At 38.8% G+C, this 22,212-nt stretch overlaps 1 protein-coding gene across 1 annotated transcript in view; it reads right to left on the minus strand.

Annotated features, from left to right (window-relative positions):
- The window catches only part of SEC24A (SEC24 homolog A, COPII component), a 60,055-nt gene that overhangs the window by 4,088 nt on the left and 33,755 nt on the right, over window positions 1-22,212 (minus strand). Inside the window, exons 11-21 of the mRNA XM_075209759.1 lie at window positions 13,124-13,242; window positions 12,244-12,299; window positions 11,083-11,289; window positions 10,410-10,533; window positions 10,150-10,308; window positions 9,524-9,697; window positions 6,953-7,063; window positions 3,279-3,454; window positions 2,569-2,706; window positions 1,863-1,967; window positions 13-105 (exon numbers count right to left, since the gene is read on the minus strand). Of these exons, the coding sequence (XP_075065860.1) occupies window positions 13-105; window positions 1,863-1,967; window positions 2,569-2,706; window positions 3,279-3,454; window positions 6,953-7,063; window positions 9,524-9,697; window positions 10,150-10,308; window positions 10,410-10,533; window positions 11,083-11,289; window positions 12,244-12,299; window positions 13,124-13,242 (1,462 nt within the window). The remainder of the gene's footprint in view (window positions 1-12; window positions 106-1,862; window positions 1,968-2,568; window positions 2,707-3,278; window positions 3,455-6,952; window positions 7,064-9,523; window positions 9,698-10,149; window positions 10,309-10,409; window positions 10,534-11,082; window positions 11,290-12,243; window positions 12,300-13,123; window positions 13,243-22,212) is intronic.

Below are 22,212 nucleotides of genomic sequence, written 5' to 3' on the forward strand. Positions count from 1 at the left end.
TAGAATACTTGCCATGTCTTGGGATACTGCCGAGTAGTTAGCAACTCCAAGAACTTGAGTTAAGAAGTTCTGTCCACAGCTGCGCCCAACCCACAGGAGCATTATCTGGACAGATATTACAGTGTACGTCAGGAAATGCATAATACAACCACAAGAATTTCTGAACAAAATGGCACTGTCCTAAAAACCATAATTAGAAAAAAAAAAGTTTGCTAATATATTGTACATGAATAATCCATGCGGGCAGATATAATGGCAAATGCCAGAATATTGCTTTAATAATCTTCTATAATTAAAAAAAAACAAAAAAAAATGTTTTAATAGTTTAAATAAATAGTATTTTTGGCAATTTTATAACTATGTGAAATGAAGTGGCCACTACAGGGCATAATATGGTATGTTAATTATAAAGGAAGTATTTTGGAACATTTATGCTAAAAGACAAAGGTATAAAAATGCTTTGTTGATATTGCAGTGTTAAATAGTCGGGAACTGCCCCTTTGACAAAGAAGAATTCTACCATTTACGACCAGTCACTCATTGAAATTTATGCATAAGACAAATTAGAAGAATATTTTTAACTCTTATTTAGAATCCCTACAAATGGGCAGCCTAACTTTTCAATTAGAATAAGAGTTACACTTAAACCTAACTGATGACAAATATTCTTTTAGATCAGAGGGATTATAGAACTCTAGGAGCCTATGAACTACTATAATAATTATGCCCTTGAAAAACAGACCAATGTCATATTCAATGAAACAGACAGATCTAAATTTTCATTTATAGAGGGATTCTAAAGAACACATGCTGAGGTAATCCTGAATGGGGAAATTTTAGCTTATACTCCTCAGGGACAAATAAGATTACTCTGTGTCACAATGAGGTAACGCAATGAGGTAACGCTCTCATAAATTATTGCGGGAGACCATTAATATCTGAACAAGCTATAAATACATTGAAATAAAGACCGGAAATTGAGACGGACTAATATTGAATTTATTTAATTTGAAAAACATAGCAAGGCATAGAAATTTTTATTGCTATTTTATGTCACTTATTGCACTATAATCACAATTCATTGTTTTTAATTATTTCGCTAGCAAGTTAAAAATCAGTAGGAAGGTGCAATCTCAATTTAGGTTTTTAATTACAAATGTAATAAGTTATATTTTATACAGAAATTAGTCAGAGTGCCCCAATAAATGCACATGGTCTTTCTTTTTTGATGCAAATCTAATATGATTTGGGGATGCACCAACAGACAAAGATAATATGGTTTGATAATTACCATACAGATAATCATATACATTTGGATGTGAGTCAACTTAGTGCGGTTTGTATTAACTGAGCAAAATAAGCAGCACGGCAGATCTCACACAGATTAATACAAATAAAAAGTATTTTTGTAAGATGATCAACCACCATATACTTTTGATTATGTGTAATGATCTGCTGAGTTCACCAACGAAAACAGATAAAAGCTAATAAAGTAGCAGTTCTATTACATAAACTTTATAGAAAAATTAAATGAACATATTTCCTTTTTGTAGGAATAGTTTTTCCATTTTAAAGAGAGTGTCTGCTGTCCAAATACACTGGCGAGTCTATTAATTCAGTACAAAGCATCATGAGCAATCTTTAGGAGGCTCCTAGTGATGTGATATATTGCATTTTCATGAATAATGGTTCAGCATACAAAATGGCTGCATACAATAAACAGGTTATTTCTTAAATGCTGCTACCATTATGAGTAGGTGATAAGTGGGCATATCAAAACACAAACTGCATTATGACCATGTACAGTCATCATAACTATAGTTATTGCAAGAAAGGGTTGTTTTTTTTTCTATTGTACATACTGTGCCAGCGTCCATCAGGTAAGCTCCGTCTCTGCTCAACTTCTCTACAGAGAGTTGTAGAATCGGTGGTTGAGGTATTGTCTTGTCATTGATGTTAAGAGCTCCCTGCATTAGAGTAACAAAGAATTCTAAATACGAAATGTAGCTCAAAAGTTCAAAATGTGAGACTCGGCAACTTTAAACAAATAAAAACAAAAAACCACTTAATGACAAACCTCACTCATTTTCTGACAAAAGCAGAAGCCTTACAACATTACACATGCTATTCTACACTGATGACCTCCACTTAGTGAAACAGTTTGAGTATATGGGAATTTGTTTTTTGGCCTGTCATGTTCTGAACACAGCACGGACAAGGCTTATGAGCCAAACATTTTTATGTAATATTACACTTATACCAGGCACAAGTTAGTCTCACTTTCACTACCTGCTCTAAACTTGAGCAAGAAACATAAGACCCTAATACACATGGTTTTAAGCCGAAATTTCCACAGCTGCAGTACGTGTTTTCCTACAAATCTAAGTTGTGGATGGATGAAAGGCCGCCTTGAAAACATCATGACAGTGTGCATAAGGACAGGTTAAAATAAGTTTGTTATAGGTTTTTAAATATACACCATTAAGAGGTTATATATGCATTGTATTTCTAAACTTCCCTCAGAGAATGCATTATGTATCAAACAAAAGCTGATCATCAAAAACTCACCTCAAGTGACAGATTGTCCACACTGTACAGGTTAGGATGGGTCATAAGCATAAGATATAACAGTGGCTGGCTCTTAATCTGACACATAGCATTTGTTCTCTCATCCAAACTTGCATTTGTCCCAGTCTGAAAAGCTTTCTGTAGATGGGGGGGGAAAAAAAAAAAAAAAAAAAAAAAAAAAGGAGGGTGGTGACAAGACATTGCATATTACAAAGTGAGCTCATATTTTAGGATGAAATGCTACTATCTATTATGCCACACTTTGCCTGAGACAATCGGCCAGTGAATCATAAAACATGATTTCAATAGAAAAATTGTAATAATGTACACCTGGAATCCTAGTAAAGCAAAGCAGTAAGTGTGGCCTGTTTATTCAGTGTGTGCAGTCAGTGACAGAACTGTATAACGTATGATGCTCCATAATAAAATAAATAAAACAAACAAATGTAAATTTCGAGCAGAAAGCAAAATTATCACTCAAGGCATTCCACAGTGACACATCAAACACTCTTCCGTCAAAAAACTATTTTACTTCATATACATGTCTAAATAAAGGACTACAAACATAGCAGGTAGGGAGAACGGAGCAGGGCGAGCTAAAAGACAGACCTAAACAAGTATTTACATTTCAGCGGAGAGATTTGATAAGAATGGAAAATTTTCCATTAGTTTATGCATTGGTTTTAAATAGTAAATTCATAAAAACTAACCTGCTTCAAGAGGGCCAACACAAATAAAGGGAAGAGACGCAACGAGTTTGGCACCAAGAGACCTGGCTGTTGCGCAGTTAGCACTGAAGAGCGGTAAGCAGACAGAGAGTCAATTGCAGCATTAACTAGAGCGTCCCGAGCGTCACTCAAGCTTGAAGCAATGGATCGGTCGACAGCTGCAAGAATGTATGACAGATATTATACAATATGTTTTTTATTATCATTTATTTGCATAGCACCAATGATAATGAACAGCACTGTACAGATAATATGTAGTCAGTCATTAACATCAGTCCCTGCATCACTGGAGCTTAATACACACACACTAGGGTACATTTTGATCAGAAACAAATTCATTTGCCAGTAAGTTTTTGGACAGTTGGAGGAAAGCAGAGCAACTGGAAGCCCACGCAAAGATGGGGAGGACATACAAGTTTTGCATACATAGGGCCCCAATTGGAATCAAACTAATGACCCCAGCACTGAGACAGCAGTGCTATCCGCCATGCCATGTTATAATTTTAAATCATTACATTTGTTTATACCAATAATGCATGAAGGTTTTTGACACCTTCTCTGATGGCCCTAGCTTGATTACAGTTGAATTTACTAGATTATTATTATCGTAGACTTGTAAGGCGCCACAATGCTCCGCAGCACCGTACAGTTGTACATACATAAAACAGGGACATGAAAACAAAGGGTATGAAGAATCCTGCTCATTAGAGAGCTTACATTTTAAATGGAATGTGAGGGTGCATTAGTGTGAATAGTGCTATCGAGGAAGAGGTTACCTTTAAAACAAATTGTCAAAGTCAGCTAATTGGATAAAGTTATTTCAATTAATATCTAGCAAACTTGATCGTCTGTCTGAAAATTATGCGTAGAGCACGCTACGGCGTGGAGAAGCGTATCCAGCAGCAACACGTGGCAAAAACAGGTTTTACACACATTCACACGAACACACACATTTGTAATTAGCACACATTAATTGTAGTTGCAACACAGTTATTTATGTAGAAATGTAGCAATATTTACGGTTAATATTATAAGTTATACACATGTTAGTGAAATCAAAGGTTCAGGTTACAGGAAATATGTCATGTTTAGTATCATTTTAATCCCCTATTTATCCTGAGTTGTCTGGTTCATTCGCCGAAGAGATCGCACATTGCATACTCTAGTTAGCGATGATAGGGAATAAATGTTTAAAATTATACTGTCTCTGTAATGTAAATAGACTAGTTTAAACTGGATTCTTGGTGGGAAAATCGGAGTGCATCCCCTGGAGAGCTGACCCCCACCTTTGGATATTTTCGTTTGAACTGGCCTATTACCTGCGTTACACTGGACCCTCCTAAAGCCTGGACCTATAGAAGCAAGCCACATCATCTGCATTATTTTACTGTATTCACTGACTGTATATAAGCAGGGGCTCTGGACCTAGTCGACAGTCTACTTGACCACAGGCTTCAGACCTGAATGACTGTACACTGGATCCAGGGCGCCTGCGATAAGTAACGGCCGTACTTTTTTTTATTCTGATTGTTATTCTGCTACTTTTGGCTATTATATCATATTGTGCTTTGGGAACACACTACGGAAATCGTCAATTTTTATTGGATAGCAACTAGACGTGCATAATAAAAGAGATCGGTTTTCAAAGAGCATCTAAAGATTTGAAGGCTGTGGGAAAGTCTGATTGAGCGTGGTAGGGAAAGAGAATATTTTGATATGAGATTTGAGATGTATGCAGGGGTAGTGTTGTTGAGGGCTTTGTAGATAAGGGTGAGAAATTTGAATTTGATTCTGGAGGACACAGGGAGCCAGTGTAGGGATTTGCAAAATGGTGCAGCAGATGTGGAGGAGTGAGAGAGGAATATCAGCTTTGCAGCAGCATTTAGGATGGACTGAAGTGTGGATATATGGTGACAGGAATGCTAGATAGCAGGAGGTTGCAATAGTCAAGATGGGAGATGAGAGAATGGATAAGACTGGGAGAGAGTCTGGATGTGAGGAATAAAGCAGAGGATGGAGTCTGAAGTGTGACACCAAGGCAGCAGGCTTGGGAGAATGAGGAAACTGTGGTGACAGTGAGGGAGATTTGAGGGCAGGTGGTGACTCTTGCAGGAGGGAAGATAATAAGCACTGTTTTGGACATGTTGAGCTTTAGGAAGCGTTGGTGCATCCATGTGGAGGTAGCAGTAAGTCAGTTGGTTACACGTACAGAAGGAGAGAGGTCAGGGGAAGAGATATAGATTTGGGTGTCGTCAGCATAAAGGTGGTATTGGGAAAAATTAGCAAATTAGTGCCCTAAGAGAAGACGTGTGCAATGAAAAAAGTAAAGGGCCAAGAGCAGAGCCTTGTGGAACCGAAACAGATAGTGAGTGGAGGCGAGGATGTGCCAGAGGTAGAAAGACAAAAGGAGCGGTTCGATGGGTAGGAAGTGAACCAGGAAAGAACTGTGTCAAGAAGGCCAATGGAGTTAAGGGTGTGTAGGAGAGGGTGATCAACAGTATCAAAAGCAGCAGAGAGGTCCAGGAGAATGAGTATGAAGAAATAACCCTTAGATTTTCTAGTAAGTAAATCATTGGTCACTCTTGTGAAAGCAGCTTCAGTGAAATGTTGGGGTGAATGCCTGATTGCAGAAAGTCGAGAATCGAATGAGAGGAGAGAAAGTGAGACAGGCGTTTGTACACTAATCGCTCAAATAGTTTGGAGGCGAAGGGGAGGAGAGAAATAGTGCGGTAGTTGGAGAGAGAGAGACTGGATCGAGAGATGATTTCTTTGGAATAGGTGAGATGAGCGCATGTTTAAAGTAAGAGTGAAATTGTACCAGTGGAGAGAGAGAGAGATTGAACAGGTGAGTTACACGTAGGTATGCAGTGTAGAAGTGGGATTGGAGAAGTTGGGAGGAAATAGGTCGAGCGGACATTTTGTAGGGTGAGATGATAAAATGAGTGCAGAGACTGTCTTCAGTTACTGCAGAGAATGAATTAAGGGTGGATTGGGGAGTGTAGATAAAGGTGGGTTGAGTGAGTGGAATTTGGCATGAGGAAATATCTTGTCGAATGGTGTCAATTTTGTCTTTGAAATAGGTGGATAGAATAGAACAAATAGATTATTTTTGTAATATAATTTTATTTAAAACATGCTTCAATTATATAGTATTTTACTTTTACAACTTTGAAATGTACGGTTACTCATTTTTAAACCCCTTGTAACATAAGTCTATTTTTGGACAAAGCACTGACAGTATACAGACAAAATCTGTCAAGAACATCTCTGTAAGAAATGATGTTCACCTAGCTCTTTGGATATCAGACAGGGGTCAAAGGCACACCAAGCAGCTGCTGAAAACAAAGAAATCTCTGCTTGAAATGCTAGGATCCGCTCCTAGTCCACAGCATGCTAAGGTGAGCACTGTTGGAAGCCACCAGACAGTCCCACATCGTAAATACTAGCATGTTTACACAATCATAATTTCATTTTTATTTAAGATAGATATTATACTTACTTTTTTACATTTACTTTTAGCAACATATAGTAAGTAAATCACTATATTTTTTAAATTGAATTATGTGAAAGGCCAATAAGTGTAAAAAGATCAAAATAAGAAGTTCATGCCTCTTACAAAATACACTGAGAAACCATCTCAGGCTTGTCATACGTACCCATATTTGCCAACAGTCCAATTACTGCCTGCACATCAGCCCCAGCATAGACATCTGACAGTGCCGAAACAACAGGAAGGCACATTGTGTGCACACGGATCCTCCGTTCACCTTCATGAAAATAATAGAACAGATATATGGCTCAACACAACTTTGTCATTGCTTAGTTGCAAAATCATCAACAGAAAGTACAGTAACACTGTGCTGGAAGTCGGCAAAGTTCTCTTATGTAAATATGGGGATATGCAAGTTTGGCTGTTAGGGGGGAATCCAATTGACAAGGCGTTTTTTTTTCCCTGCAGCGTAAAAAACAAACAAAAAAACACGGCTTTTAATTAACGCAGCGTTAAAACTCATGCCATTCAATTAAAAAAAAAGAGGTAACACTGCCCCCGCGCATTAATCATTGGTGTTTACGAGTTTTTAGGCCAGTGTATACGGTCATGTATAACAAAAAAAAAAGGGATTGACATACATTAAATTGCATTACACAACCATTGTATTTGATAATATCTACATTACAGTACTTTCTTTAGCATATTTTTTTATTTCACTATTTTATAATATAGAATCATCTATACCATGTCAAAACACATTAGTACACATACATATTTGTACAAAAAAAACCACAAATATATTTATATATTTTTTTTTTTTATTTTTTTTAAAATAAAATCAATTTTTACATGGTATGCATTACTGATAAACATAGTTTATCTTTCTTTTCTTTTTTTTCCCTTACACGATTTCAAATAGTTTTCTTAGGTTTTTTATTTTTAGCACACCCAAAGAGGTGCGAGATAAAACAGCATATTGGCCTGTTTAACGCACCGCGTTAAAAAAACAATTGAATAGCTTTTACCACAGGGGGCTCTCACCCACCCTATACTTTCAATAGAACTTCTACTGGAGCGTGAGAGAAACGTTTCATGGGAAAAGAAACGGAGCATTAAAAATGGAATTGAATCGCAGGTAAAGTTAGCCCGATCGAAAATGATAAAAAAACAGCAATAAAATTAATGCGGTGTTAAAAAATATCTCGTGCTCAATTGAATTCCCCCTTAGACTCTTAGCTGAAATTTCACAAAATCAGCAGTAAGGTTAGTATTGTACAGTGTAACACATTTTGCAAATTGCTTACCTACAATATACACAAGGCAAGAGTGTTCAAAACAAACAATTTGTATACATAAACTGTAACACAATCACTGTACACTGCAGCTTTGATACACTATATCACACACTCTGTCCACTTGTCCAAAACACACAAAGTAGTCTTCATTACCCTCTCACAACATCTGCATTTTCCCCCAAAAAGTACTGCATGCCCAGGAGAATGTACCAGTCTGCATATTTGTTGCCCCATGGCTCTGCTCCCTGCTCAGGCAGGCCTCTGTCCACCATAGTCCATCCTCCCTTCCTATTTATACCCTCTCTCAGCTTACAGGAAAGCTTTCTTAATAACATTGACAAACCGTATAGTTGACAACATATGAACACAATCTGCAGGGAAACATTTCTGGGGGAAAAACTCAATTACACACTGGCCACTCTGCAGACACCAATCACTTCCTCCATGACATGACCAAATAATATGATCCTTAGCTACTTTGCTATAAACAGTTAACTTCAAAACAATGTAAAAATGAATCATGCCAAAGTAAGAACAAATCCTCACAATTATATCCAATGTACAAAACAACTGAAGAGGTACATTGATCTAAACATTGAAAGAAGCAAACACTTCCAGGGAAAGATCATCACAACTAGGGAATTTTCTTCTAAATTAAGGACAGTAGACATCAATGAGACATACACTTCTACAAACAAAGTAATACACGTTTAGTTGTCTACAATAACACACTAACATACATGGCACACACTTATGCACAGCTGTATATAAAAAAAAAATAGAAAAGACACTGTCCCACAAAATACAAAGCAGACAGTTCTAGATGTATCTTACTGGCTTGATTCTAGTTTAGTGGTAACTAATTCAAGAACACTTTCACATCGTAAAATATCTGGGTCACAGTTCTTAGGCTTGCCAAAATTTCTGTGACTGGCAAATACAATGATAATTCTCAATGACCTACAAGCATATGTATACAGAGCAAAAAACACGTCTGTACAACTCCACAAAGATAATTAGGAAACCCCTCTGTACAATTATAACTATGCAGATAAACAACAAGCAAAGTTCAGAGTAGATTGTCCAATCCTTTGCTAAACTGCGTTCAGGCTGGATTTATGGGAAATCACTTACGCTAGAAAAAAAATCTAGTATATTAATGCAATTTAATGAAGGGCATTCTTTACAGAATAAACTGAATAGATAGAAATACAAAAACACAATGCTTGCAGGTCATCATTTGGTAAATATTAATATTCGTTTTAGTCAAATAAATCGGTGTTCAAGAACAGCTAATACTATCTTCCTTATTACCATGACTGAAATGGATCCTTTAATATCTGAAACTGCAAATAATTTTCCTAACCCAAAGCCCCAAATTCACTTAATAAATCAAATGCCTAAATAAAATTATTTGGATTAAACCAAAATTTTGAAACCTTTGCTGGATGTGTACAGAAGAGCCGACTGAAAGGACACTAAAGGTGTATCAGTCAGATTTTCTTCCACAGACATTTGTACAGCGTAGCCTGCATCAGGATTAACATTGGGTAGAGACAGGAGATCCGTAGAGCGAACAAAGAAGTTTCCATGGAAGGTATGTATGGAAAGGCCTGCAAGAGAAAATGTACAGAAATAAAGTTTGAATTTTAATAGGGGATACCGACCATTCAAATAAATGTTGTTACATTTAACACCCAAAACAGATTTTTTAAATTCTTCAGCAGCCATCCAACATTGAGACTTCTCTTTTCCACTGCAGAATTTTTAAACTGTTTGACTTAGCAACCAGTGCATTTAAGAATTGTAAATTGATAATTTTTTTATTTTTTTTTCAAAAATGAAGAGTTCCATCGTCATTAATTTATAAAGCGTCAATAATGTTTTTTGAAGAAAAAAAATGTGTTTTGGGGTAACCTGCTGAAGTGCTATAGTGAGGAAGAGGGAGCTAGGTGTTGCCTAACAGAATCATCACAAAAAAGTTATTTGTTTACTTACACAATTTAATATCCATGAAGCTATTGCAATATGGCTCATGGTTAAAAAAAAAGGATGTTCTACAGACCTTTAGTGCACCTTATCCTCATAACAGCCTCAAAGCCAATCTTCCGGGTCAGGTATCGTTTCAATTCCTTCTGCAGTTTCTCCACTTGCACTGGATTGTGCTGATGATGGTAAGCATGATAATAGTAAACACTACCAGCTGAGTATCTGGAAATGCAACCTGAAACGACAGTGGAACCCAATCAGTTAGCATGTAACACGATAACAAGCAAATATTTCAGGAGACTGCTACACAATACTGAAAAGCATCACATAACATACCCAGGGAAGCCAAATCAGAGTAACGGCCGCTCAAGAGGAACAGGTCAACCGCTATTTGCTGCCCTGAACAATCTAAAGCCAATTTCTTATAAAAGTCAGTCGCTGGTGTCAAATTATGGATATCCTATTAAGAGAACACATTTGCGATATAATTTAGAACAAAATAAGTATTAATATTTATTGTTTTGCATTGTTAACTTTTGATATATTGTATTGTAGTTTAGTACATCCTGCTATAGCTGTAATGCTTTAGTGGTTTGAGAATAGAATTAAGCTATAACAAGTTGCTCTTTCTACTAGCCAAAATATTAAAAAGGAGATGAAACAAAAGCCGTAGAAAACTAAAAAAAAAACCCTAGTTATTCTTCTGTTCTAACCCAATTCCATCTGCATTTCACAACAATTCTAACTGCCGCTAGGTTACTACAGACAACTAATAGTACCTGTCCCTTTGAATGCTGTTAATACATATGAAACAAGTATGAGGTCTATAAATATAAGCAATTTAGGTTTAGGATTTTTAGTGACAAAAACCGGCACCGTCCATAAAAAAGCAAAGAGCCCTAAATTACAAAACTTAAAGTATTAAATGTACTATTTAACACAGACTAAAAAAAATTAAAGAACCAGTCAATGGAAGTTTTTAATTTGATAGCCTGGTTTTTGGCAACACCTTTGCTGTGGATTTTTGGTTAGGTTCCTCTCTGGGTTTCAGCGCTCCTGCTCCTAGCGATGGCAGTTGTGTTTGGAAAACAGATATACGACCACCAGTCGGTGATGTCAGCTTGTATGCTGCCTGCAGTGCTGGTCCCAGAGCACTTTGTGTCTCTGATGACTTTGTGAACATTTGTGGCAGGTTCTTCAGCAAATCCTGGACCAACTGCACATAAAAATGTAAAAATGCACTGTTACTAGAAAACCATGAATGGAAGCAGTGTAAAACGTACAAATATGACCAATATGCAATTTTGAAATTCAACAACCTTTCCATGCTTGTTTAGCATATATATTTAATTTTTTCTTTTTTTATAAAAGCCATTTTAAAATCAATTACCATATTGAATGTGGGGGGAGGGGCGAAGCACCACGTACAGCTGTGTCTGTATTCCTAACCCCAAAACCATGTGTTAGTATTAACTGTATTACTTATTGTCATTTTGCCATTTTCAGTCATAACTGGCCACTGTTACTGTCCTCTGAGTCCATGGGTGATGCAAACTGTATAGCAGCTCCCACTTCCAAATACAAATAAATAGCTTGTATTTTCCAGCGAGGCAGAGACTGATGAGAATGATTAAGCACTCTCTGTAAAGTGTTGCATAATATGTAGGTGCTATTTGAAGGATAATATATTATGGGGCAGATTCAAAGCAGCCGTGCATTATTACCATTGCTACTGTAATTTCTCTGCAGATTCTTGCTTGTGGCTCATAGAACTGCAAGCAAAAATCAGCGGAGAAATTACCAAAGTAACGGTAATAATGCTATATCTTAACTATGATCTTGCCTTTTCCTCTGCCTGCTTCCCCAAAAGAACAGTTTTTCACATATTTTTAGCTAAAATATTATATGAAATCACTGGTAAAATTTTCCTTTAAAGAAATAGTTTGTTTATAACTAGCAAGATCTCACTTAATTGGCCTATGATCTGTTGAAGGCTCTTTTTCATTTCATTGCAAGCACTTGGCATCTTTACAAATAGAATTATTAAATCATTGTCCACATTGCACTAACTACAGAAGCACACTACACTGTAATCAATGTATCCTTTTAAATCCACAGTTTAAACACTGACTATATATGGACAGATGTAAAAACAGGTGTTAGGACATACCTCTTTGCATTCATTTAAATTGACCAGCAGATTTTCAGGCATTGGGATAAACACATCTGTAATTGGACACAAACAAACCATGTTAACAATGCATCAATTACACCTTAGCTAGCTACTGATGTTTCAAATTTAAAAATATATTTATATAAAAGTATGTATGCATGCACTGCCATGTTTAAATTGTGTTGTTTAATTTCTAATTTTCTGTTGTCCCTGTGGGGATAGGTGGCTGCTTTCTTTCTCTCTACTTACAAAACAATGTAACCAGAAGAATCAAGCTGGTTCACAATTGACTATCCTATAAATATCTGGTGCATCAGGCACTTCTCTCTAATAACATGCTTCATGCTGCAATGTTTTGTATGACAGAACAAGGCACAAGAATAATAATTAAGCATCTAGTCATCATGCCCTCAAGTAAACACTAAGATCTATTATAAACCTAGTGTAAGCTTACCTTTTAAACTCATTATTACCCAGACATACAAACAATTTCCAAACAAAAATGAAGGAAATGATCTAGTATATTCAGTCAACTGTAACACAAGAAGTTCCTACACTCAAGATGATAATTTACAGTGAAGTCTTGTGTATGCAGTTAAGTGTTACATGCCATCACAAGTACCCAAAAGCAAAACCCATTGGTAGACTAGACTTGGAAGAGGATTCAATTAACGGTTGGGAATTCACCAGTTGAACGAAAATATGGTACAGTATGAGATAGGAGTACAAATGGACAAGATCAAAAGCACTTTACTGCAGTAAAATTAATTAAAAAAAACAAATGGCAAGCAAACTTGTCAAATAAAATCAGATCTATTGAAGCTTATTATGCAAAATAAAAATGTATATAATACTCAGATTATGTTAGAGCACTTACCATCAATGTCTGACACCACTAACATTTGCGGTTGTGACAATCCTTCTTGTAAACTATAGAAGTGTATTGTGCTGTCAAATGTGATGAAACCTATCTTCGTCCTTGTGTTGCCAGGAAGCCTATAAGGGGTTGCAATTACCATGTGTGAATACTTTGGACTAATGTAAGTCAAGTAGGCTATTCTAAAACAAATCCCCATTCACCACAAATTTAACATATACCGTGCAAGTAGGTGAAGCCTTTGGAATTACCTGGTTTTCAGCATAAATTGGTCTTCATAGAAGTCACAAAAATAGACAAACGCAGTCTGCTTAAATGCTTAAACTATTAACAAATTATAAAAAACAAAACAAATACAAACCAAAAAACCTGGGTCCAATCAATGATACAAGATTGGAGGTATTGGTTAGGGGGTTGAAGTTGCCCTGCCTTATGGAAACCACTCAAATTCTGAGTTTGTTATTCACAGGAAGCATTGCTTCATGTCAATGATATCTCAAACAAAGGATGTCCATCAGCCCATGTTAAGACAAATTGTCTATAAATAGAGAAAGTTCAGCCCTGTTGCCACTTTCCCTAAGCTATCCTGCAAAAGAATTTCAAGAGCAAGGCAGTGTGCTCAAAGAGGTTAACAATAATCCTAGCATGTCAGTTAAAGACTTACAGAAATATCTGCAACTTGCCAACATATATGTTAAGTCTACAATATGTAAAACACTGAACAAGAATATAGTGTTCATGGGAGAACATCATGGAAGAAGCCATTGCTGTCCAAAAGAAATACTGCTGAAACTTAAGCTCAACAGGACAACGACCCAAAACGCATAAGTAAATTAACAACTGAATGGAACACAAAAAAAAAAATTACCCTTTTGAAATGGTCCCGACCCCAACCTGATTGAGATGCTGTGGCATGACCTTAGGAAAGCGGTTCACACCTGACATCCCAAGAACATTGCTAAACTGGATCCAGATCGAACTCCTCTTCCTCTGTAAGGAGGAACGGTCCAAAAAATTCTGACCATTATGCAGGTCTGAACCGCAGTTACAGGATACGTCTGAGGTTGAGGTTATTGCTTCCAAAAGGAAGGTCAACTAGCTATTAAATCCAAGAGTTAAAATACCTTTTCACCCTGCACTGTGACTGTTTACACAGTGGCATGCAGTAAAGTAATTAAAGTGTATAATGGTTTATATGTTATTAGTTTAAGCAGACTGTATATTTTTTAGATGAACATCACATCAAAGTTTAGGACTAATTTATGCAGCCATCCAGGTAATTCCAAAGGGTTTACATACTTTTTCTTGCCACTGTATTTAGACACTGATGTTAAGAGAAAAACTAATATTGGAGTTATTACTATACAATTATGAAATAGTAATGGGTTATAAACATATTGGTGCTTCCCAGAAAAGTTATTTTGACCACGGTCCTCTCATAACTATTTGGCATTATTTACAATAACACTTCCTAAACAAGAACACAAAAAGGAGAATTTTTATACTTACGATAAATCCCTTTCTCCGATTCCATCTGGGGGGACATTGCTACAATGGGGATGTACCAAAGCAGCCCCCTAAGGGAGAGACTGCTCTGACAGTCCAGTCCGCAACACTGTGCGGCCGAAACTGGTGTCCGAGGACACAAACATATTATATTGATAAAACCTAGTGAAGGTGTGGACAGACAACCAGGTGGCCGCCCGGACGAGCTGATCCACTAAGACCCCATTATGCGCAGAACCAAGAAGCCCCTACTAAGTGGATAGAATGGCCGGCAATATGACTAGGCGCAGGACATTCACAAATAACGTAGGCCTGCCTGATTGTGGACGTAATCCACCTAGCGATGGTCTGCCTAGAAGTCGGCCAACCTCGCTCCTTCGAACCCATTGGTTCAAAGGGGTAACTCTGAAGCATGGTCAGAAGTTTAGGTCCCAGGGAGCTGTAGGCATAAAATAAGGGGCTGTATATGCAGGACCCCATGAAGGAAGGTTGTTACTTCCGGAATATCAGCTACTTTCAGTTGTAAAAAGATAGAGGAGGCCGACATCTGGACTTTAGGGACCCAAGTTGCAGACCTGTGTCCAAGCCACAGTGGAGAAAGGCTAGGATTCGGGAAAGATGAAAATTAGTCGAGTGGCAGAGTCTTCGTTCGCACCACTTAATGTAGGTATGCCACACACTGTAATAAATGCGACTGAGGTTGGTTTCCTGGCTCGCAGCATGGTGTCTACCACCCTGGAGGAAACCCCTCTGGCCCACCAGAGTTTGGCCTCAAAGACCATGCCATTAAAACCCACAAAGGTAGGTGCTGGTAAAGAACCGAGCCCTGCCATAACAGGTCGCCTCAACGGAGCAGAAACCTTCTTGGAACTGCTACCCTGCTTAGAATGTCTGTGGACTCGATGTGACAGGGCCAAATCGGTAGCCCTCAGGTTCACCAGGAGCTGCCCATGAAAGGCCAGCAACTTCTGGGGCTCTGTGAGGGACAAAAAGTCCCTCTGCCGGCTCATGGGGCCCTACAAGCAGTAACAAGGCTATGCCCCCCCCCCCCACAAGATTATCTGAAGAGTGTAAACTTTCATTCCCAGTCATCTCTTGAGGAGAGTTCTGAGGGAGTGAAAGGAACCTTCTCCCAGACATATTCCAGCAGATGACTTCTGCTGAAGGAAGCAAAGCGACAGCCCGGCTTCAATTTAGTGTCACAGTTATGTGAAAAGTACAAGAGGGGGGGGGGGGGGGGAGAGGTGACCCTAGAACAACAGCTATGCTGATCCCCTGAATGATCACCCCTCTTCAAGTTCCGGGAGAACGACGCTCCAAGAATTATGGCCCACAGCAGGCGTCCCTCTACCCCTGCGGTCAGAGAGGGGAAGGGTCCAGTCAGGCTGCCTTTTTGTCTGGGAGCCGGATGTCTGGATGTTTTGTAGAGAATAGGGCTCTTCCTCTCTGGGAATGACCTCTGGCCACAGAGCACCTGCTACTAATGGTCTTGCCTCTCCACAATGATACCTGCCTGAAGGGAGATTGGTGAAAAGACCCAAACTTCAGAACCCTAGGTTTAGGGCTACTCACCGGAAGGAAGGTACTTTAACCTCTCGTGGCCCGAGAGATAATATCTAATTCTGGGCCAAAAATGGGCTGAGCCCAAGTAGGGAAGAGCATCCGGAGATTTCTTTCACTCTGAATCGGCATGCCAGGACCTGAGCCAGAGAGTCCTACAGGCCACTATTGCCGATGCTGAGATAGATGAGGAAACGGAAGCTGCGTTTTGAGCAGCCTCATAGAGGTATAACCCGAGGCCACCTTTAAATGTAGAGCCAGGGGAAGATCTGAGTCTTGGAACCCTGCTACCAGCTGGTCAGTACAGGTCACCATTGCCCGGCAACCCACGCTGAAGACAATATAGGTCTTAGTGAGGCGTCTGTCGTCAGAAAGATGGATTTAAGAAAACACTAAACACTGCGGTCAGTGGCGTTAGGCAGTGCCGCACAACCCGAGTAGTATGGCGGGTCAGCCTGGCCACTGGCATATCCACATTTAGAAGCTGTTCCCAGTGGGCCATTTTTAACACATGCAGGGGATAAAACACTGAAAACCTGTGTGGTAAACTTACGATCTGGCTGCTTTTAAGCTGACTCTAAGATCCACTGATGACGAAAAACAGACAACATGACGTTTCCTGCGCTTAAAAAGACCTAGATCTGACAGAGGTTCCTCTAGACCCAATAGATTCAATGTCTGGTGAACTGCCAGTACCAGATCCTCAATGCCCTGACTCCATGACGGTTCACCCATATCACCCACCAGGGGGGAATCCGAATCCTCAAGAAAATCACCTTCCTCCACTGAAGACTCTTTCCCCCTACTACAAGCCACCTGTCCAGTATAGAAGCAGAAGGTAACAACTCAAATAGGAAAGAACTTTCTAGAGGATACTGTTTTGTCTGTGAATTACCCCACAGTACCTCTCCAAAATATTATATATCTATCTCTCTATATCTATATATACACACACACAGCTTTACACTTGGGGCTAGATTTACTAAATTGCGGGTTTGAAAAAGTGGAGATGTTGCCTATAGCAACCAGATTCTAGCTGTCATTTATGTAATGCACTCTACAAAACGACAGCTTAAATCTGATTGGTTGCTATAGGCAACATCTCCACTTTTTCAAAACCACAGTTTAGTCAATATACCCCCTGGTCTTTTCCTTGTCTGACATATAACAAGATAATGATTTGCCCCCATTATCTGCCACCTGTCTAGACAGAATGTAGCAGCCACACCCAAGGATAATTGGGAGGTGTGCTTTTTTTTTCCATTCCCCAAAAAAAAAGAAAAATTAAACTCGTAGAGGATACTGTTTTGTCTATGACATACACCACAGTACCTCCCAACCGTGTGTGCACACACGTACACACACACTATATATCTGTGTGTGTATATCTATCTAACTATATTTCTCTTTCCTACCATTGGGGAACGCCGAGACATTGGGGTATAGTAGTGGGTCTAGGAGTTTTGGCACTTAACTTGTTTGATCTTCACTCTCCTCCCCTACTATGCCCCTCCTCTTCTGTAGCTTCCACAATTTTTTTCTAAGTGCCTAGGAGATAGGTTACTTCGGTATAGGTTTCTACCTATCCTTGTATTAGTCTTTAGGTTTTTTCATGTTTTTTCGTCCGCCCCTCTTGCCGGCAGGTCCACCCAGCGTCTTCCCCCTTGACAACGAGCAGCGGGTGGACACAGCAGCTTCTGCACTCAATAGAAGGCATAACATCTGCAGAGGCCGCATACACACCCTGGGCACCATTAAAATTAGCGCGGTGCAGGCACACAGTGCCGGCCATATTGCGACAGGCAATAGGCGGCGGAGGCAGCAGGAACAAGAGGAGTTGAGGGAGGAACCTCCCCCTCTACCCCCTATGAACTTTCTGGCGTGGACGGCGGCCATATTGGAAACGGAGACACACTGCTGCCCGACTCTGCCTCTCCTCAGCTGGTATTGTTTTGTATCGTTGCTACCAATTCGATTGAGAACGATTGTTAAGCGATTGAGTTGCTTGATGTGTATCTTTTTCACATACAGTGCTGTAACACTCTGTGTTGGGGAGAGTGGTGTTAGTTGTGAGAATACCTTGTAAACAGACTAATTTTCTATTGCTTCAGCCAGCAGACTACTATAAAGAGATAGAGCCTTACTTTATTTTTCTTCTATTTTAAAATTATGGCTGAAAATGGGACAACAAAAAGCAAAGGACCCCCTGGTTCTGCTGTGTTATACTATACTGTACCAAGTGTAATTGTTAATTATCTATTGGACAGATGACCCGAAATGCACTTTGCGCAGCTTGCAACGCCGATATCCCAGAGCAACGCAACCCAGCTCAGGCGTCTGCAGCTCTGGAGGGTATCGATCTGGATAAGAACCCTAACAACGGCAACGGCGGAACTCACTAAGGTGATGATACGGTCTACAGGGGTACCTGAACACTATTTCAAACACCTTTTCACACAGTCAGGCTGGTGAGGGTACATCACCACAGGCCGAATCCACTCACAGGGAGGATAGATTACTGTCCATAACCCACAGGGGCAAGAGGATCATCCCTGATACGGTACTAGACCAATATCAGGAGTTAGACCACTCCTCAGCAGAGGAAGAGGAGTTCGATCTGGGTCCAAAGGCAGATACCCCTCATGACGGGGATTCGACTTTGAGCCAGAGCGTGGATAGCCTCATTTTAGGCATCAGGTGTACGTTAGACTTTGCGGAGCCCGAACCCATGGCACCTCGTTTCTCGTTATTTAAAAAGACAGACACAATTAGCTGCCTTCCCATAGTCCCCAGAGATGATGGAAATTGTAGCTGAGGCTTGGTAAAGACCAAATAGACAATTTCTGATGCCAGGCAGCTTTAAGTCTCTTTACCCCTGCCGCTAGAGGACTCTATTAAGTGGGATGCTGTAACTAGGGTCGACACCCCAGTAGCTCACCTGTCCTCATCCTCCGCCATTCCCATTAAAGGAGAGGGTATCCCTTAGGGACTCAATTGATAAAAAATGCGATTTAGCCCTGCGCTCAGCATATACTGCGGCAGGCAGCTTATTTAGACCCAATATGGCCGTAGGTTGGGCGAACAAGACTATTCAGCTGTGGGCTTAAAGGTTTACAGGAGAACACTCCTCGTTCCAAACTTCTCACGTTGGCAGAACACATACAAGAGACTGCCGAGTATGTAGGGAACGCAGCCATGAACGCCGTGTCAATCAACGCTAAATCTTGTGTACTATTGCAGCCCGTCGTGCGCATATATATATAAATATATATATAAATATATATAAATATAAATATATATATATAAATATATATATAAATATATATATATATATATATATTTATATATATATATATATTTATATATATATATTTATATATATATATTTATATATATATATTTATATATAAATATATATATATAAATATATAAATATATATATAAATATATATATAAATATATATATAAATATATATATAAATATATATATATATAAATATATATATATATATATAAATATATAAATATATAAATATATAAATATATAAATATATAAATATATAAATATATATATTTATATATATATATTTATATATATATATTTATATATATATATTTATATATATATATTTATATATAAATATATAAATATATATATATATAAATATATATAAATATATATATATATAAATATATATATATATAAATAAATATATATATAAATAAATATATATATATATATATATATATATATATATATATATATATATATATATATATATATATATATACATATATATATATATATATATATACACACACACACATACATAAATATATACACATAAATATATACACATACACACACATACATACACATATACACACGCGCCTAGGTACCAGCCTTTACTTCTATACCTAGGTACAGAAATTGTGATTTATGTGGCATGATCTTTATTCTAAACAGCATACATATATCCACTATAACAATATAAACACTGCGCATGTTTTCTTTTATAATGTGTAAATAATGATAGAAAAAGGTACTTAGCCCTCCTAGATGGCAAAGGACCAGCTCAAAACAATTTGGAGAGAAGAAAAATCTGTGCAGCAATGTCCTGTCTGAATTACAGCCTTGGCTGCCTCAATTGTATTTCCCTCTTGGGAACATACCAACTGCTGCACAAAAGCAGGGATATTTCTATATCTTTCTCTCCCCCAGACTGCTTTTTTCCTCCTTGGCATTCTGAGAATGCTGACCAAGGCAGGCTTCTCTCTAATAAGCCCATTGGTCTGTTTTTGTATTTTTATTTGTTTTTTAAATATAAACACACAAAAAAAAATAAAAAATGAAGTGAGTAGACCTTAATGTATTATACATGTATCAACGTTATATTAATATATATAATTATAATTAATATTAATATATATTCTCTATAGTACACAACATACTTCCCCTTTGTATACAATGCAACAAATACAATGTGAGATAGAAAGGCAAAGGAAAAGATACTTAGCTTCCTGCTAACACTAGCAAGAAGGAGGGAGTCCGACAGCAGCCAACGTGTATTTGGTTTGACTGCAAAGGTTCCTCCGTGCTCAGTGAAACCAACACGCTGATGAAGGCAGGTGGAGCTCCCTATAAACTCCTCCCTGTCTGTCTACCGTGCCTAGATTTCTTCAATTTTTAAATAGCCCCTGTTCTTCAGGGCTTCCATAGTTAAGCCCGCAGACAGTACACTGTGAGTAGTGTGCTTGTTCCAGCATCGCTATTAAAATAAAATAAATGAAACTATCCGCTAAACAAAAGCCTATCTTAGCAAGAGTACACCAGAGGTCCTACTATTCTGGCACTCAAAACACACTGAGGTTTGCAGGGGGTTGCACAGGGTATATAGTCTGTCGGCAGGAAGTTAAATAAGTTAACTATTTGAGTGCCTACGCCATGTTCCCTCATACGACCCCATGGTAGCAGTGTCCCCCGGATAGGATGAAAGAGAAGAGGATTTTTATACTCACTATAAATACGTTTCTCTGATTCGATCTGGGGGGGGTCACTGCTAAAATGGGGTTGTGTGAGGGGAGTGGAGTTTGGTAGTTAACTTGATAATGTATCATGCTGACAAACCCCTCCCTTCTGCAACTCCCCTTTAACCTCTTCAGTTTAAGTATAAAGTTCCAAGGAAGGGGATTCAACCAAACAGAGACCAGCAAAAGGAAGGAAATGCAGGGTCCCCCAGATGGAATCAGAGAAGCGGATTTATCGAGAGCACTATGGCCAAAACTGGCATCTGCAAATACATTGAATTAATACAATTTTGTGAAAGTATGGACCGAGGACCAAGTGGCTGCTCTGCATAACTGGTCCACTGAGATCCCTTTTTGCGCAGCCCAGGATGCCCCCACCAAACAGGTAGAAAGGGCAACAACACGATCTGGCACTTAGCATTGATATAAGCCTGCTTATAGTCAAGGTAAGCCACCCTAGCAACTGATTGCCTGGAGGCCAGCCATCCTCATTTTGAGGGGTCAAATCAAATAAATAAGGCGTCCGTGCGGCAAATCTTTGATGTCCTATGGACATAGATTCAGAGAGCTCTGACCACATCCAGAACCTGCATAGAGCATGTTCCTGAAGATTGTGGCCTCCCTGTGAACACCGGAACCCACTATTTCTTGATCCACCATCGTAAGACCAAAGACTGGAAGACCCCCGGCAGTATCACATGCTTGTTTAGATAGTTTACTTCCCAGTCCTGGATGCCTGGAATAAAGACTGCGGAGATGGATGGAACTTGGTTTCTGGCACAGGTCAAGATCTGAGCCGCCACCTCCATTGCTCCTGCACTCCTGGTGCCTCCCTGACTGTTGACATTAGACACTGCCGTGGCGTTGTCGGACTGCAGACGGTGCCTGTGAAAGGCCATTTAGCATGGCTTTCAGTTCCATTATTTTGATGGGGAAAGAGGTCTCCCGAGTGAACCAAAGTGCCTGAAGTCGCAAATGAAATACCACAGCCCCCC

This window comes from Mixophyes fleayi, chromosome 4 (assembly GCF_038048845.1).
Source record: "Mixophyes fleayi isolate aMixFle1 chromosome 4, aMixFle1.hap1, whole genome shotgun sequence".
Taxonomy (NCBI): domain Eukaryota; kingdom Metazoa; phylum Chordata; class Amphibia; order Anura; family Limnodynastidae; genus Mixophyes; species Mixophyes fleayi.